This window comes from Colius striatus, chromosome Z (assembly GCF_028858725.1).
Source record: "Colius striatus isolate bColStr4 chromosome Z, bColStr4.1.hap1, whole genome shotgun sequence".
NCBI classification, from domain to species: Eukaryota; Metazoa; Chordata; class Aves; order Coliiformes; family Coliidae; genus Colius; species Colius striatus.
The window spans coordinates 22595212-22613044 of NC_084790.1; the positions used below are offsets into that span (position 1 = coordinate 22595212).

A 17833-nucleotide genomic window follows, 5' to 3' on the forward strand; every position below is an offset into this window, starting at 1 on the left:
CAGTATAGATGAAAGCAGAGTAGGAATAAGACAGAGATCAGTGGTGAACTGGCTTCTACATGGTCTCTGGGGGATGAGACACTTGCTGAGACTCCACAGCCTCAAGGATCAGTGAGCTTGGCCAGGAATCTCATACTGCTAATTGTACTGACCCTGGAGCACCTGTTTTGCCATGCTGTCCTTGGCCAGCTATGTTGTGTTGGAAAGATTACTTGAATATCCTTTCCAAATCTGTTTTTTCATTTGGATTATACCTCAAGTTGCTGGAAAATGTTGAGCTGGAGGTTTGTTGATCAGCAAAGTATCAACAAAAGTTCCATGAGCCTTTCTTAAACCCAAGGTGGGATTACAGCTAAGCCTGATTTTCTTCAAGGAGGTTTGGAATTTAAAAGTGAAGCAGGAGCAACTACTTTCCGGACTCTGAAAATGCAACTTAGAAACAGAAGGAAGCATATATCCTTTTGTGATTCCCACTCTCATGATGAATTACAGACAGCATTAAATAAGTGATAGTGATAATAAGCTGGGGAAAGTCAAGACCATAAGAAGTTGTAATTAATTTGTCTCACTCCATTCTACTGAACTAAATAAGAGCAAGGCCAACAAATCACCTATCCCAGAATCCAGCTTTTTAAGCAGATTGCTATTTCCTTGCCCGTGGTTCAGTATCAAGGAGTATAAGGAGTTTGGTTGGTTACTTACTTAACAAGAGTTTTACTGGCAAAGACTGTCAAAGACGTCTGAAAATCTCCAGAAGAGACTCCGTAACCTCCCTTATCATAGGATAAGAGTAGCTATCCTTGAGGTGTTTTTGTGTCTTGCATTAAGCAACACTGAAATGTGACTAAGTGACAGAATTCTGTCTGTTCCAGCAGCCAGATGTGGCAGTCACTCTGGCACTTGATTGTTCACAGTTCAACTCGATTTTGTAGGTGTACATGAACAATTTTCTTTTGCTAGATAGTCACTTCATCTGCTGCTTCTGCAAGCAAATTGTTGGTAGTAGAGATCCATCTCCAATATCAAAAGCATAGAAAAGTTATAATTAAAAGAGTTGGTTTTCATTCTTCATCTAGATAATCTTTGCAGCCTCTCTGCATCATCTATCAGCTTGTATAGCATCTCTGTTCCTTCTTCCAGTTGTCCTTGTTATTTTTATTATGTTATTATTATGCCATTTATTACTTTTTAAAGAGTGATGCTTTATAACTTTTTGTTAAAAAAAGAGAGAGGCATCACTGGTCTTTAGAAAAGTATCTCCTCACTGTGCATCCCAGGAGCGTTATTTCTTAAGAGGACAGATGGAGAGTGACAGAAATTAAGGTTGGCTTGTTAAAGTCTCTGGCTTGAGCAACCTGTTATCCTTTGTATGCAAGGTGCCCAGTGCCATAGGCAGCTGTGGACTTTGCTAGAAGAATTTGGTTTCACACTGCCTAATTCAATGGTAAATCCCATGTAATTAAATTATTTCTTACTTAGCTGGTGCTGGTTGCTTTGCTAAGTCAGGATGAAGGTTCTGTGATGCTGGAGGTGAGTCTTCCCCTGTTGCTGTGGGAAGGTTTACCTCCGTGCCTTCCTCTCCTTGGTTTGCTTGCTCATCCATCTTCACAGGCTTTGGCAGTCATCTTGACACAAATGCCTGTATTCAGGTTAAACTGTCTGTGGCTTATAGAGCATAGGAATGATTTGTTTTAAAAGCAACAGTAGAAATTTGCTTCCTGTTAAAAAGATATCACAATTTATCCACTTGTCTAGACATTTTATTCAATGTTGTGTCCAGTTCTGGGCCCCTCAGTTCAAGAAGGACAGGGAGCTGTTGGAGAGAGTTCAGTGCAGGGCCACAAAGGTAATTAAGGGAGTGGAGCATCTCCCTTATGATGGGCTCCCTTATGATGAAAGGCTGAGGTAGCTGAGGCTCTTTAGCTTGAAGGAGACTGAGAGGTGATCTCATTAATGTTTACAAATACGTAAAGGACAGATGTCAGGAGGAGGGAGCCAGACTGTTCTCAATGATGTTCAATGATGAGACAAGGGGTAATGGGACATAAGAGGTTCCAAAGAAATAAGGAAAAACCTTCTTCACTGTGAGAGTGACAGAGCACTGGCACAGGCTGCTCAGATGGGTTGTGGAGTCTCTTTCTCCAGAGATATTCAAAACCCACCTGGACGAGTTCCTGCTACTTACTCTAGGTGGTCCTGCTCTGGCAGGAGGGTTTGACTAGATGAGGTCCCTTCCAACCTTTAAGATTCTGTGAATCTACCTTAGCAATACCTATCAACATGTAGCGCTACTGCTTCATGAGAGAAGCTTATGCTCTTTTATTTCTACACGGCTTAATCTGACTGGCCAGATGGAGCCATCTGACTCAAGTTAGTTCCCATGCCTATAAAATTCCAGCTACTTGAGTTCACAGCATCTGAGTGCTGCCTCACAGGCTCAAGAGGAGCTATTTCCAACCTTAGGTTTCACAAAACTCACTTGGCAGCCTGATGTCAGATTTGGAAAACCTGACAGCATGAATAGTGCCCATGTAACCACCATTTATCTCCATGGGGCTTCTTTGTGGCTGGAGTCATGTGACATCAGTAGCTGCTGCATTAGTGTAGGTGTGTAGAAAGTGTTATGTTCAGACAAGCAGGAAATCCTTTGCTCCAGACCTTGTGTGGGTCCTATATGGTATGTAAAACTAGCCTAGGGTCTTCCATTTGTGAGCACATATACACATACATTTATGGTTTGTTGGCTTTTCTTGGTGTGTTTCATTTGATGTTGAAATTCACAGACAGGATTTGTGCAGGCTCATGAAGAGGATAGTAGATGGCTGAGAGTAAAACTGTAATGGTTTATTTTGGAGAGTCCTTCATCTGCTCTTGCTCTACAGATTTTTACAACTTTCAATTATAAACTACTTATACCAAAGACTTTGGTGACAACATGTTTGATAAATAGTGACCTTTTTAGTAGGGTTTCCCTGTCTGCTGAACATCCGAGTAGCATTCATGTTTCTCTGAGGAAGGAAGCAGTCAAAAATAATGCTTGGGAAATACAACATGCATCATCTCCTTCTCTTCCTTCTCTTTCTTTTGTTCTTACAATATTAATTAGTTATTATGTTACTATTATACCATTGTTCTTAAATAATATTGCTGCTGATATATTCTATTATTGTTGCTGGTATTACTATATTTTATTTGCTTTCAGTTATGAAACACTTCTTCCCTTAACTCACATGCTTTGTTTTTTCCCCAGTTCCCCTCCCCAATCCACTGCAGCGGAGGTGGGTGTGACTGAGCATCTACGTGCTCCTTAACTTGCTGCCTTGGGGTAAACCACAGTAAAATCTTTTGACCACATAGTATTGTGGACTTAGAAGAATATCCCACTCTAAATACCACTTTGTTCTGCTGAGCTTCCTGGTAAGTTTTACTGTTTGCTGCCTGAGATCAGGCCTTTGATTTGAGAGCAACATTGCCGTTTAGATGCTACTTTACAGTCTTTTTGGGAGAAGTGTGTTAGTCCATTCTTAACACAACAGCAAGTTTGTACATTATGCCTTTCACCCCTGCCTCCTGCAAAGACCTTACCACGCACAAACACACAGACCCAGTTGTAAAACGTTTCAATAAATGAAACTTATGTGTGTCTTCCTAATAAAAAATATGAAACTTGACTGCCGATAGTAGTAAAATGGGTTTTGGAGAGTTGGTGTTACCACATCCTTTCAAATGCTGCCATTTGATGTGAATTAAAAGCCTGAATCCATGAGCACAGGAAAGTCATCTTCTTGGCACACAAGTTAATGGGACCAAGTGTAGCCCTGCTTCAGAACAATGTTTCTGTGCAGTATGAGGATCCACCTGGGTGCGTCTGGCTTGAATTGAGAATGGTAAGGAAGACCCCTTGGTTCCCCACAGGTGCTCTTTGAACACATGTGGTGTCTCAGGTGTTTGGAGTGCCATCCTCCTTCTGCATTCTTTGCCCCACGCTGAGACAGCAAGTACTGATCAGGCCCTGACAGGATAAAGAAATGATAGGACAGGAGGCCACTGGCCCAACCTCCCGCCCAAAGCAGCATCGACCCTGGGGTCAGCCCAGGGCCTTGATCAGCAGGAGCTGCAAGAAATTTCTTTCTTGCTTTTGAAAAGTATTCAGCATTTCATTTTCTCCACAGTACTTGTAGGGTGCAGACTGAACTTCAAAGGAACTGTGGAGTTACTTCTCTGATCAGCTTGCTCCTCCTAAGGCTACATATTGCATTCATACTCAGAAGTTGGCTGAAACAACAAAGACATTTGGTTCATTAGATGATGAGGAAGAACTGAATTGCAGGTATCATCAGACCTGGGCATCTCTCAGTGCCTGGGCTGACAGGCAGTCCTGCCTGGTTCTGACAGCTGGGCACTGCAGCACACTACTTGCAGCAGTGGAGGTGAGCCATGCTGGGAAATGTCCTCCCAGGGGCACAGGAGTGCATGACAGGGCTTGGGAAGTAGTGAGGCTGCCCTTCATGAGGGGCATGGGTACTCTTCCCCTCCCAGGACAGCTTGTGACCATGGCCACTGTTCACATTGCAAGACACAACACCCACTGCTGTGGTGGCAGTAAGAGAGCAGCTCCCCACCCTCAGCATTCCAGGTCTCACTACAGCTCGCAGACAGAATGGCTGCCAAGAACAAGTGAAACTGTCTCATCTGTGGTGATGATGAAGCGTGCGCTACCTGCTTGTTACCTCACCTCTACCAAATTTGCTTATGCTGTGCCCTGCACTGGGCACAGCAGAAGCCAGACTGCCTACTGTGCTGCTTGGGGACAACGACCATCTTGTTCTCACTGAGGGTAGATGATGACTATTTGACATTTGACATGCCAGTCTCCTGTTGCTGTGAAAGAAGGTCAGGGTCTTCTTTGAGGACCACTGGTGGGAGGTAGCTGCTGCAGGGGGGCACCACACTGGGCCACCTGTTATTCCCTGGACTAGATGAGGTGGTGTTGGTGCAGGAGCTGTGTGGCTACATTGAAAAACAGAGAAACATTTCTTCACCATTTTATCAGCACCGCTGTGTGCTTGTGCAGCAGGGAGATCCACCAGCACGTGTGCCAGCAGGACCTATGTGCTGCTGAAGAGGAGGATGTCAGCCCTGAATCAATCCCCAGCCCCACTACCTGTCCCCTGCTACCTGTCCTCTGGCAGCCCAGCCCCTCGGCTGCCCCCTATCTGTCCCAGCAGACCAGGAGCAGCCTCACAAAGAGCCAAGAGAGGTGGTAAACCGTTGGTTGCTGACTGGGACAAGGATTGTTCTCCCAAGGTGCCCCAGGATCCCCCAAAGACCAGGGCCTCCAGCCCCCAGCACTCCCTACAGCCCTGCAAGAAGCTGTCCCAGCAGGAATACCAAGGAGCTCCAGCTCTTCATTCAAGAAAAATAAATTGCTATTGCCCTGAGTCAGTCCCCGGGTGCTGCTTTCTCCCCCTTCTCATGCTGCCTTTCCCTGGCACCCCATGCCCCACTGTGGTGGCACCAGCCCACTGGAGGGCACGGCTAAGGACCTCCACAGTCCATGGGCCATGTTGGCAGGGCCTCCTCCCACAGAAATCCTGCTGCAGCATCAACATACTTTATTATATAAAGAATACCAATTTACAGTAAGGAATGAACTAATTGTCAAATTTAAAAAAAAAAAAATTGTTGTTAAGGTGATCAGCTTTCAATGGAAGACACTTTCAAATCTTGGATGCAAGATTTGAAAAAAAAAATCCCCTAGGCAACTACTCTACTACAATATAACATGTCACCGAAAGACAACTTACCCATACTTCTCGACAGCATCTTTTTTTAATTCAAGCACTACAAATACTCTTGAAAAATGCTGAATGTACAGCAACCAACACAGGAGAAATACCAAGAGGAAGAAAGCCATTTTGGAAGGTGCCTACGCAAAGCAATGATGCCTATTCTATCTGGTTTTTAAAATTTAAATGGTATGTGCTAAGATTCAGCAAGAAGCTACACAATGCAAAATACCTCCAATCACATATTTAGATACTATACAGCATTTGAAGTTTGTATCTCATCATTAGACAATACTAACCTTTCTAGCTCATCTCATATCAATTTAATGTGAAAAGATCCAGTAGGTTCCAAGTCATCATTCCTACCATCTGTAGTCAAATATTTTGGAACTCTGACTTCCACTCCAACAGGAACAGACGGATGCATATTACTGCCTGCACTGCTCAGGTGCTGAGCAAGCAGCCAACAACCACAGTTGTTGGTTAAGTCCACACAGAGAGTGGACTTAACTAGGAAAAATAAGCATTAGAAGACTTAAGTACTGGCCTGAGGCCATGCTGTCAGAGTATTTCATGTTTTAGGGAACACAGCTTCACATATAATGGCCTCATGCAGTCACAGGCATGAGAGCACAAGTCCTGGGAATAATCCAAATGGTGAGGCTGTGCTGTCCTCTCTGCCTGGCATGCCCTCCCAAGCAGCTGAGGCATTGCCAGTCTAACACTTTAGGGATAAGGCCTGTGTTTGGTCTTACTCTCCAACTGAGAGAAACTAGGAATCAGAGAGAAAATCCCAGTGCCAAATCTGGAAGAATCTTCCCTGCCTCTTCCTTACAAGCAAAACCAATCTGGTGACCTGCTGCAGGAGTATGTCCATGCAGTGCAACATAATTACAACTGCATGTGTCATGGGAGCTGTTTGAACTTCAGCTTTTCCAGTGACAGCTAATTATGAACAGCAGTGAACTGGTACACTGTAGAAGTAATGAAGTGTCAGGTGACAGATTAACTGTAACATGTTAAAACACAAATTCACTACTCAAAACTGTTATTCAAAGTTTTTTTAAAGAATAATGCTCCGCACTCCCAGGTGCAAACAAAACAACCAAACCACATTCATATATTAATTTTTATTTTCTCATACAATATTCACAGGGTCTGCTTTTTGTCTTGTTCAAACTAAACTACCCCCCTACACCCCACCCCCCACCCCCAAACTAAACCAAGAACTGACAATTCAGGACATTAAAAGGTTCTGTAAACATAAAACATCCAAATAATAGCTGAAACCCCAGGCCCTTAAAAGCAATTAAAAACACAGCTATATCCCCTTGAACGCAGGGTGTTTACTTGTGCATCACATCATTAACCAAACTATTGTTTTCATATATTAAAAGGATGCAGCTTTAACCAAATGTCACAATGCATTTCTTCACCCACTGCGTGTTAGCATGTGTTTTATTATATCCTATTATTTGTTTTTAAAACTATATACAGCTATGTTTAAACATGTGGATTTGTGCCATGTTTTTAGTAACAGAAAAATAAAGGCATTTTAAGCTATTGCTGCGTATTATGCAGCAGGATATCAGAGGACTGGTTTGGACACCTAATGTAATGCAAGAGTCAAGTCCACTAAACCTCTGCAGTGGGAGTAATGTTGAACTGAACCATCCCACTTTACACGTTTGAACATTATGAAAGAATAAAGACACAGCTGACCGTTATCTGTCCTACCCCACTATTCACCAATTCTGACAGCACACAGAACACCTTAGGGGAAAAAAACCTAAAACATTTCAATCTTCAAAACAAATGCTTTTGTTGTGATTCAAGCTGCACGGGCAATATTCAAACTCCAGAAGATAATAGTGGACACTATCAAAATCATGTTTTCATCCAACACTTGCATCCCAAGCGTACCACTTGCTTCATTATTGTGTGCAATGTAGCACAAGAAGTACTGAATATCTGTGGCTGAAACACAAGAGTAAAGCATACAGGTCCAGTCAAAAATATTGTGTGCAGGCACAGATTTTTATCGGAACAAGAAAGCAGCAGGGTTTTTTTGCTTTCTGATCTTTGTGTGCTGAACTATTTCTGGGAAGCCTGCACGCCCAAATTTGACTGCAGTACTTAAAATTCAGTACAGGATAGGAAAACATTACACATAATCCTGAATTTTATATATGTTAAGCTTTTTAATACCCCTGTGACTCTTTAAATATTGAGCTGTTTGAGGCTTTTCTTGTTTTCAAAAGAGCAGTTATTCAGTTCAAAACAGAGATCAGGCACACTTCTGTTTATTTTTTTCAGCTGTCACATGTTTTTAAAATCAAACCATCTCAGATTAATTCTTCAGACTGCTCAAGTGTCACCTGTACACTTAATTCCGTATTTTTTCTAGAAATAATACAGGCAATTCATAAAGGTTTATCATTCTTTCTCTGCTTGCTGAGAACTTCAGAAGCACCTTTTGATTTAGCTGATAATCTATGACACGTATTTTCACCTTGGTTGAGTTTGTGTGCACTTATGAATTGGTCAATCTGCTTATTCCTCCTGAGCTATTTGAAGTTTAGCCTTACTGTGTGACAGCTCCATTCAAGCTACTTATATGTGTACACATTTACTACTTTCCAAATCCAAATAAAACAAGAATTTACAATACGTAAGCTACTAAAGACATGAGCAATGGAAACCATGTAACTCTACTCTACCAAAAGATAACCTGAAACACTTAAAACTTTTCATGATCCCTAGCGAAAGACTGGCTATTAGATGTACAAGGCCATCACGTATCAGTGCACCACACACGGGAAAAGTAAAATTTACAGCACTTGTGCAATGCAGTTATCAGTATCAAATTGGCCTCTTAGTTGGAAAACAATTTAGTAAAAAGCTTTGTATGTGCTTAATGCAGACTATAAACTTGCCCAGTGCTGGTGCTGTGCTGCTTAAGACCAAGCTACTTCTGGTCTTAACTCCAAAAAGCAGCAGCAGCAGCACATATGAGTACAGAAACCATACAGTTTCAGTGAAAAAGTTACAAGACTCCCTATTTTATTGCATGTTTTTAAAATAAAACTCAGAGATGTGGAATTTTGAATACAGAAAGTGGATTTCCTGAGTAGTCTCAGCTTAAATTCTGCTCAGTAAAACAAACACAGTGAAAGAGGAAATGCTTTTACTTTAATAGAGAAGAATGTATGCTTAAGTGATCCTAATAAAGTATAAAATTTAGTAAGCTTTGAAGATAGAGACTTACCAGGCAGATGGGTAACTTCCACCATGATGTGTTGTCAAGCTTGCAACAATTTTACAAACAAGCAAGGGGTGCCATTGGATTATTCTTTTTTAACAGCAAATCTAATCAGTACACTACAGTTCATTGTGTTTGCTCTTTTATAATTCAATACTTTCAGCTTAAAAATTTAGAGCAAGTCAAATTTTCATATATATTGTCTCTCATATCAGACACTAGACTGTTGGGTTACTTTTAAGTGTTACACTGCAGATGGCTAATACTCCTGTGAAAAGTCAAACTCACGGTTTGGATTTAAATCAGCAGAAATAAAGAAAAGCTGGTCAGGTAGTTAACACATGAATCAGAAAACAAGTTCCAAAGTATGTTTAAAGTATTTCAAACCATGCATCCCCTTCAAAACTTTTTGAGTCTGTTTTGCGATCTTTTATAAAGGACAGACATATTTGAATGTTGCATATATTCAGATCCTGTGTACCTACAATTAATTGGAGAGTAGTTAAATTTTGCAGATGAGTAGCACACAATTGCCTGAAGCATTACCACTACCAGTTATGACCCAACACGGGTTGTTGTGGTTCTTTTATCTGAGAAGAAGCTTTTGAGGAGAAATACCTGCCCAATACTAACAAAAAGAAGAATGATTGCTTCCCCTATTGACCAGTAGGCCACCCTTGAGTTTAAATCCTCTGCCCTGCTTCGGCCCTGTGCTTCCCTCAAGCGGAAGTGCGTCTGGTAATCGATGACTGACTTCAAAGCTTCATGAATTGAAACACATGCAGACTCCATCTGGGGAAGCAAACAAATACACATCACTGAATTAAGAACCCTTCTAGTGCTTTTTCTGCAAAGTGTTGTGGTACAGTATTTAAAAGTAGGATCCACCTGCACGCTAAAGATTAACTCAGTTCATTGTCAGACTGAAATACTGTCAATGCTGTAAAATAATTATTACACAAGAATATGATGTTATTATATAATATATGATTATAGAGAAAGTATTTTTTAAAATATTTGCTTAAACACTGATGAAACTCTACACACAGTAATGTGATAGGCTCTACAATATGTAAGCATGTCAAACCACAGATAAAAGGCAAGAGGGTCTGAGAATGACTAAACAAAAATTAATGTTTATTTGGGTTAAAAGTGAACATCTGAAACACTTTTGATATGTCAGTCATGCTCCAGTTGTTAATTTCACACATACAAGGAAAACAAGCAGTTGCTTGTAACATTAAGATGCACACAGTATATATTCAATCTTTCTCAGTTTCACAAGTATGACACTCTTCTTTGCATAATTCTCACTCAAGTTGTGCATCTTCCTAAAGAGTACATTATTGAACTCAAGTTCTTTTGGCAAGAGACCGATCTCTTATTCATGTACACAAAAAGTGGTTAGATAAGGGGCAATTTTGTTACCTTTCGGTGTTCCTGAATGCACCATGACATAATCATATAACACTTAACAAACTGTAAAACTGCACTGTCATTTTATTATTATAAACAAAACATATTACTGGTTTTCCAAGCTCTAGATAAATTTTTAATGCTAACTTCTTCCTCTTTCATTTCTGTAAGTCAAAGTTAGTACTCCTCACTGTGTTTTGACCACCAAGAGATTAATAGACAGATCTTCTAAATACTTGATTTCTTGTCAGAATTTGGTTTTATGGTTTATGGCTTAAAAGTAGTATTTCCTGAAGATCAAGCAGCAAGGAAAGGCTTTAACACCAATAGGATCAGTCTCAGCTACTTCTATCTGCATCTAACCATCTTTTCAAGTTGATGACTTTCAAGACAGGTATCTGAACAAGTCTAAGATATTTCTCCAACAAAATTCAGGAAGAGGTTTTCCAAACTGTCGTTGGTCTCACTGATAAATTACAGAGTTCTCTTAGTCTTCACAAAGGATTTAAACACAAAGTCACTCTGGTTTCAGGGATTTACCTTTACTGTCCCTGTGAAAGGCTGCCCAAATTTGGTCAAGAAAACTGCAAACAGGAACCTTCTTACCAAAGATGTGCTGTACTCTGAAAATTAACTTTCCCTTTCCCAATTATTTGCATTGTGTACAGAACCATAGAATCTTTTAGGTTGGAAAAGACCTTTAAGATCACCATGTACAAACACTGACTGAACAGTGCCAAGCCCACCAATAAACCATGTCCCTCAGCATCTCATCCACAGTCCACAATGGCTACCTGGGCAGTCAGTGCCAGTGTTTAAGAACTCTCTTAGCGAAAAAGCTCTTCCTAATCTCCAGTCTAAACCTCCCCTGCTGCAACTTGAGGCCATTTCCTCTTGTCCTGTCACTTGTTACTTCAAAGACTGATCCCCACCTTGCATTTTAAGGTAGCTACAGAGAGTGATCATGTCTCCTTCTCATCTTCCTCCAGGATAAACAACCCCAGCTTCCTCAGCTAAGTCATAAGACTTGTGCTGCAAACCCTTCACTAGCTTTGTTGCTTGTCTCTGGACAAGTGCATGCTACAACTCAGTGATAAACTGATTTCCTATGTATCTTCTCCCAGTCTCCAGGGGGGCTGCAGAGATGCCAGACCCAGGAACTGCAGGCTCTGTGTTCTCATAATCCCTCTGCTCATGCCAAGACAGCAAAAGAAAAAAAAACAGGCATAGCAGAACACAGAGAATGAACAGAATGAAGATTAAAGACACAGAAAGATACAGGATCAAGAATCAACATACAAAATAAAGTAGAGAGGAAGACTGACAAGAAGAAAGAGGTGAGAGCTGCAGTAGTCCAGATAAGCAAAATAGCAACCATGGCCAGCATTCTTCAGTGGCTGTCTAAAGCGAGGCTTGGTGACAGTTAAAATATAAGGACATTAGTGAGAATTCACGAAGCAAGTGTTCCAAGGGAGGTTTTGATGGATTTAAGATTGCATAGAGGTGGTGCAGAACTGTAAATTCCTGAAAATACAATAATAATCTCACACTTTGTGGTGTCTGATAAAGGACAAGTATCTCGATCTCAGTTAAATATGTCTGATTTTGTTCATTTTGCTAGATTTTTCTTCTCAATTTTAAAAATAGCAGTTACATAAGAGGTCAACTTAAGTTTCCCCCCAAAGGACTCTAACATTTAAAATATAAAAACAATTCTCAAAGTTTATCAGAAGCTTGTAAACTTTTAACCACCCCAATCCACGGATACTGAGTTTGTGAAATTCACTCTTTGACAGGCACACAACCATGACATTAAATGGAAGTTCTGTTAATGAAAAAAAAAAAAAGATAGCGGACTAGCGTTTCAGTCACTACCCTAATTTTCTCTTAAGCACTTGGTGATTCCTTCTCAGCTCTGTTCTATAAATCCTGTGTTCAGAAAGAAATCTTATTTGTAGTAATTCCAATAATTCTAAAAGCTCCAACTCGTTGATTTTCAAAAGTGATACATATATCTAATGCAGCCAAACTTAAAAAAAACATTGCCTCCACCCATGAGCTGCTGTCAAACACAACAACATTTTACCTGAGTAAGTGCAGTTACTCTGTTTTCACTCGGAAATAGTGGTGGATCTTCTCCAACTTGGAAATCAAAGTACACCGTTTTGTGTGTGAAAGTAGAGAATTCATTGCTGAAGCAGAATTTGTATGTTCCATTTCTGGATGCAGTGAAGGTGAAGCTATCATACTGCTTCTTCATCTCTTTGTACAATACAATGCCATCAGGATCTTCCAAACGACAGTCAACATCGTAATGACCGCCAGTGATCACCTGACAATAAACAACAAGAAACTGTCTTCTTAACAATATAGACATTTGTACATTTCTTTTCAGAAAGATCACTTGTCAAGTAGCACTGCAAAAATTTTTTTGCTTTAACAAACGTTTTAAAATTAATTTCTTTTAATTTCCTTCAAAACAAAATTTCTTATGGAAGACAAAACATAATTAAAAAAACTCTGGGTTCAGCGTAAGTCAACTATATTTTTAAAACACTTATGAGAGTAATTTTAGTTAGTTGGTTATGAATAATTTTCCAAAGCAAAGGCTACAGCAGACGAAACTTGATGAGGGACCAACGACATTACTGTAACAAATCCGGCTGGCTGAGAAGGCTAACATGCAGTAAGCCAGCCCAGCCCCGTTCTGTAGGGCCACAAGAGTGTAACTATCCTGTCTAGCTCCAGCTAGGCTGTGGGAATGGTGTTTGACCAGTAGAACAGGTATTGCAATCTGGCTGGTCTGCACCTGTGAAGATCAGAAAGCCTGATGGTTCTCTCCTGCACAGCTAGCCACAGCATTACTTCCTCAAACCTGCACATCCTACAACTGCCTACAAGTGACTCAAAACTTCACTTGATTGTCTCAAGGTTTTTTTTTCAGGCTTTGATTATTGTTGGCCTACAGCATATTGCTCTGTAAACTAACTAATACACCTCTACGGAAAGACTGAACAATAACTTAAGCACTCCTAACTTGGTGTTCTAACAACTCTTAGGCTAGTAGTTGCTTAATCCTTGCTCCAAACTTTTTGCTTTTAACATAAAGTATGCTGAAAGAGGAAGAAACTTAGATAAATGGGTCATGCCTTTAGACCTACATGCAGAAATTACTGTACATTATTAGTATCTGAGTACCTGTACTACAGTTTGCATAGTATTAGTGAAACCTACATCAATTTATTTAGATATCAAGTCATTGAAATCATAACATTTATGGCACAAATGAAATAACAAGCAGTAGCTCAGATCTGAACAATAGCTCTACAAACAGGAAGTTTTAAAAATATTCAGTTGGCAAGCAGTATCTTCACATATTCTTTTTCCAAGACTATGACGACAGGATACAAAGAGTAAAAAAACTGTAAATCTGAATGTCTGGCTCTCTGGACGCCTCTCCTTGAGTGTCTGCACCTAGGTAGGATTTTCATAGAGAAATGCTTACCCGGTTGGAAAAAAACCCAAAAAGAGTATTTTTTTGTAACGAAACAATGGTTCATTTTTTAAGTATGATCTCAAACTTGACAGGTGCATGTGTTTTACCAGTAACATGGAAGTGACTCACATGCATTTATATCACACACCCAGTTTACACATAAAATCAGGTAAAGATTTGCCAGAACTTTGAAGTTCCTCTAAGATTCCTTCCCCCAGAGCTTGCTTGAGCCTCCCCTCAGCTCTTAAGACACACTACCAAAGGACATGTACACAGTACTTCAGTCCACTGGTGGCTGGCTAAATCCACTTTCCTTTCAATAATGCTAATCCTGTTCTGATCATCAACAAAAACAGCTTATCTGTCCAGCAGCCCGATACCCACTTCAAAACAATGGGAAAAGTACTGCATAGAAAAGACTCCATGACAGTAGCTGGCATGGACAAGAAACATTTAGACAAAAGAACTAGAACAGAGTTACAAGGGACCTCTAGAGATCATCTAGTCCAACCTCCCCTTCAGAAGCAGGTTCACCTAGATCAGGTCACACAGGAACGTGTCCAGGTGGGCTCTTAAAAGCTCCACAGAAAGACACTCCACAACTTCTCTGGGCAGCTTGTGCCAGGGCTCTCTCGCCCTCACAGCAAAGAAGTTCCTCCTCGTGTTTAAAATACTAAAGATGCGACAGCAGCCAGGAAAGATGGGACTTCAGTAAGAAACACCAGACCAAAGAAGTATATAACCCCTTCATATACCCCAGAGGTAACTGTGGTCCCCATTGCCAGTGATGATTTTTTTTGTGCTGTTATGAAGTCACTGACTTTACCAGCTGAAATGACCGACTGAATGGTTCCAACTGTGCTGATAGGCTCAAAGGAACCAAAGCTGTCAGGACTATTTGTTCAATACATCACAAGGCTGAACAGCATTCTGTATCACAATGTCTGCTTGTTCGAGCTCTTGGAAAGCGGGAAATCCACGTGGAGCTGTGGAGTCTCACTTGGCATGTTCACATAAACCACAGCCTTCAATAAGACACTGACTGCCTGAATGGTTTAGGATTTTTGTCTCTCCACATGCTAGGGACACTTTGCTGCAGACCTCTTTCATCCTTCCCTTCCTATTTGCTGTGTGGCCCAGTCTGAACCATGCTCTGGAATATAAAACATTAGCTCTGTAAGTTGTGTTGTATTCATCGGGCAAATGTTTCATAGACCCCAAAGACATGATTTTCGTGCCGTCTGGCAGGCGAGTGTGCATGCAGCGATCGGGGAAAAAGCCACCGCCAGCTCCCCGGGCAGGCTTTGTACGTCCGTCTTAGCCCGAGCTAAGCCCAGGCCTCCTCGCACAGCACACGACAGCTCGCAGAACCTCCATGGCCGAGCCAGAAACTCTGCATCGGCTTCCCCTGCCAACGCTGCCCCGAGCTGCCACAGAACTGAGCCGGCAGCCCCCCCCCAGCCGACACCGGGCCCGCGGCCGCCGCGCCCTGGCGTCAGGCCGGGGCCCAGCTCGGCCAGCGCGGCACGGCACGGCACAGCACGGACCGCCAGGGACCGCGGCGGCGCCGGCCCGAGGGCCCGCTCCTGGCCGCCCGCCCACCTGGAACTCGAGCGTGCACTTGGTGCCGCGGGCGATCTCCTCGTAGAAGCACTGCTTGGCGTTGTCGGGCAGCTCGAAGGTGATCTCGGAGGCGCGGGCGGCGCAGGCCGCCACACACACCACAAGCAACGTCGGCAGCCGCCCCCGCGGCCCCGCGACCCGGGAACCCCGCAGCGGCATGGCCTGGCGTGGGGTGAGGCGAAGGAGCTGGAGCGGAGCGGAGCGGGCGGCGGGGCGGGAGCGGAGCGGGCGGCGGGGCGGGAGGCGCCGGCGTGGCGGAGCGCGGCAGGGCGGAGCGGCCACCCGGAACCACCCGCGCGCGCTTCCGGGCGAGCGCCCCCTGGCGGCGGGCGGCTGTGCGGCGGCGGGCAGTGGGAGCGCGTTGCCGCCCGGCCCGAGAGCACCGCGGCGCCTGCGCCAGAGGCAGGGAGCACACTTCAGAGCGGACGCGCTGGCGAAGGGATGCTGGGAAGGAGTGTCCTCGGAGACTTCAGTGTCCTCGGCAGCAGAATGAACTTGTGATGAGCCAGGTTTGGCCCCCCATTCTGTCTCCTCCGAAAAAGAGGTGAACCTGCATGAAGGATGTGGTGCAAAAGAGGCACCACGCTCCTTACCAAAATCTTACCAGCCCCCTTGCAGGGGTTACGAAGAAACCCCTGCGAACCAAACGATGGCCGAGAGAGCCTACACAGGCTTGTTTCGGCATGCAAGGAGGTGGCTCATGAGTGAGCCTGTGGAGCTTGTGAATTTCTCAGTACGTTATTAGAAGCCTGGTCATCTCTTTGAGAACTCTGAACACAGGACAAAGGTACCCAAAATTCGCTCATAGATTGGCAGGTATGGATTAAAGACAGATGGCAGATGCTTTACCCATTACAATTAACCCTCAGGTCTTTGCTGGTTTTATTTAAACACACTGTTATTTCAGATTGCATTTAAGGCTTGGCTGATAGTTGAGTTAGCTCAAAAACAAGTTACATATCTGAGCCATAGGAAGCAGCTTCAGACATTTTACTTGAATTGGTCACTCTAGGCTTGTAGGACCTGTATGCCTTCATGGAGTGTTAAACCACCTTCAGCTTCATGTGGTAAGAAATATATTGCATGAAGAATCACTGTAAATTTTTACAGCAACTGAGGTGATCCTATACAGCTTCTGGTTTCCTAGTTCACTCTTTCTAGCTATTTTTTAAAAGCCTCACTAAATAGGCAAATGTAAGCTTTGCTAAGAAATGACGGCTGGAAACCTATCCTCAAATAACCAAACAAAACAGAAGGGGAAAGATGCCCAGTAAAACCAAGACAATCCTACAGAGCAGACAAGAAAGGTGCCTCATGGCACCTGCAGATTAGATGAAAGAGAATACTTCCTGATTCTTAAAACAGGTAATCAAGAATAGGTGACATAACTTATAATTTGTTATGGATTAATTGTTTTCTATATGTAGTGATAATGATTGAGAGCATTTAAGAACTCACTATTAGCAACATGAACCGCTTATCAACATTGGCACCTCCACAGAAGCTTGAAACTGGTTTGATTTGTCCATTTCCTAAACACCACAGTCACAGTGATATCCGATTCCCTAAATTACATAAGGAACTGTATATTGAATTGTAACACGAAAGAGCTGAGTTTTGCTGTTTTAGAAGAACATTGTATATGCCTTTCTACTTGTTGATTTCATTATAATTTTTCTTGAGTCAGTTAGTAATTGGTAATCCTTACAAGGAACAACAACAAAAAAATCATGATAATTTTCCGTGAGCCAGTTAGTAGCCTTTACAAGGAATAAAAAAATCAGGTTGCTGGTACTGATGTTACTGTTACTCAATTCTTCACAGGTTCATAGAACCATAGGCTGAAAAAGACCTTTAAGGTCACTGCGTCACACTGTTAACCCCGCACTGCTACATCCACCACGAAACCATGTCCCTAAGTGCCACATCTACATATCTTTCAAGTACCTCTAGGGATGATGACTCCATCACTTCCCTCGATAGCCTGTTCCACTGCTTGATAATCCGTCCAGTGAAGACTTTTTTCTTGATATGAAATCCAAAACTCCCCTGGCACTACTTAAAGCCATTTCCTCTCATCCTAACCTGGGAGGATGTAACTTGCGAGAACAGACTGACCCCCACCTTACTACAACCTCTTTTCATGTAGTTGTAGAGAGCAAGAAGGTCTCTGCTCGGGCTCCTCCAGACTAAACAACCCCAGCTCCCTCTCATCATATGTTGTCCAGATCCTTCACCAGCTTTGTT

At 42.5% G+C, this 17833-nt stretch overlaps 1 protein-coding gene across 2 annotated transcripts; it reads right to left on the bottom strand.

The window, feature by feature from the left end:
* Positions 1 to 6984: 6984 nt before the first annotated feature.
* On the bottom strand, positions 6985 to 15847 carry TMED7 (transmembrane p24 trafficking protein 7). 2 transcript variants are annotated; one of them, XR_009820918.1, is made up of 4 exons: positions 15566 to 15847; positions 12554 to 12799; positions 9058 to 9843; positions 6985 to 7766 (listed from the first exon to the last, which is right to left on the bottom strand). XR_009820918.1 is itself a non-coding variant. In XM_062019146.1 (3 exons), the coding sequence occupies exons 1-3, from the start codon at positions 15743 to 15745 to the stop codon at positions 9607 to 9609; spliced, it is 663 nt and encodes a 220-aa protein (XP_061875130.1). In that variant the 5' UTR covers positions 15746 to 15847; the 3' UTR covers positions 6985 to 9606. The 2 variants fall into 2 exon arrangements, 1 of the variants encoding a protein (XP_061875130.1); XM_062019146.1 differs by having other exon boundaries at positions 6985 to 9843.
* Between the last annotated feature and the right edge of the window lie 1986 nt (positions 15848 to 17833).

Bases quoted from the DNA above. Each gene is read 5' to 3' on its own strand.
- TMED7 (XM_062019146.1), bottom strand. From the start codon at position 15,745: ATGCCGCTGCGGGGTTCCCGGGTCGCGGGGCCGCGGGGGCGGCTGCCG. The intron at 12,800-15,565 runs GTGGGCGGGCGG...GTTTATTGTCAG, and splicing joins AGTGCACGCTCGAGTTCCAG to GTGATCACTGGCGGTCATTA. The intron at 9,844-12,553 runs GTAAAATGTTGT...TTGCTTCCCCAG, and splicing joins GAGTAACTGCACTTACTCAG to ATGGAGTCTGCATGTGTTTC.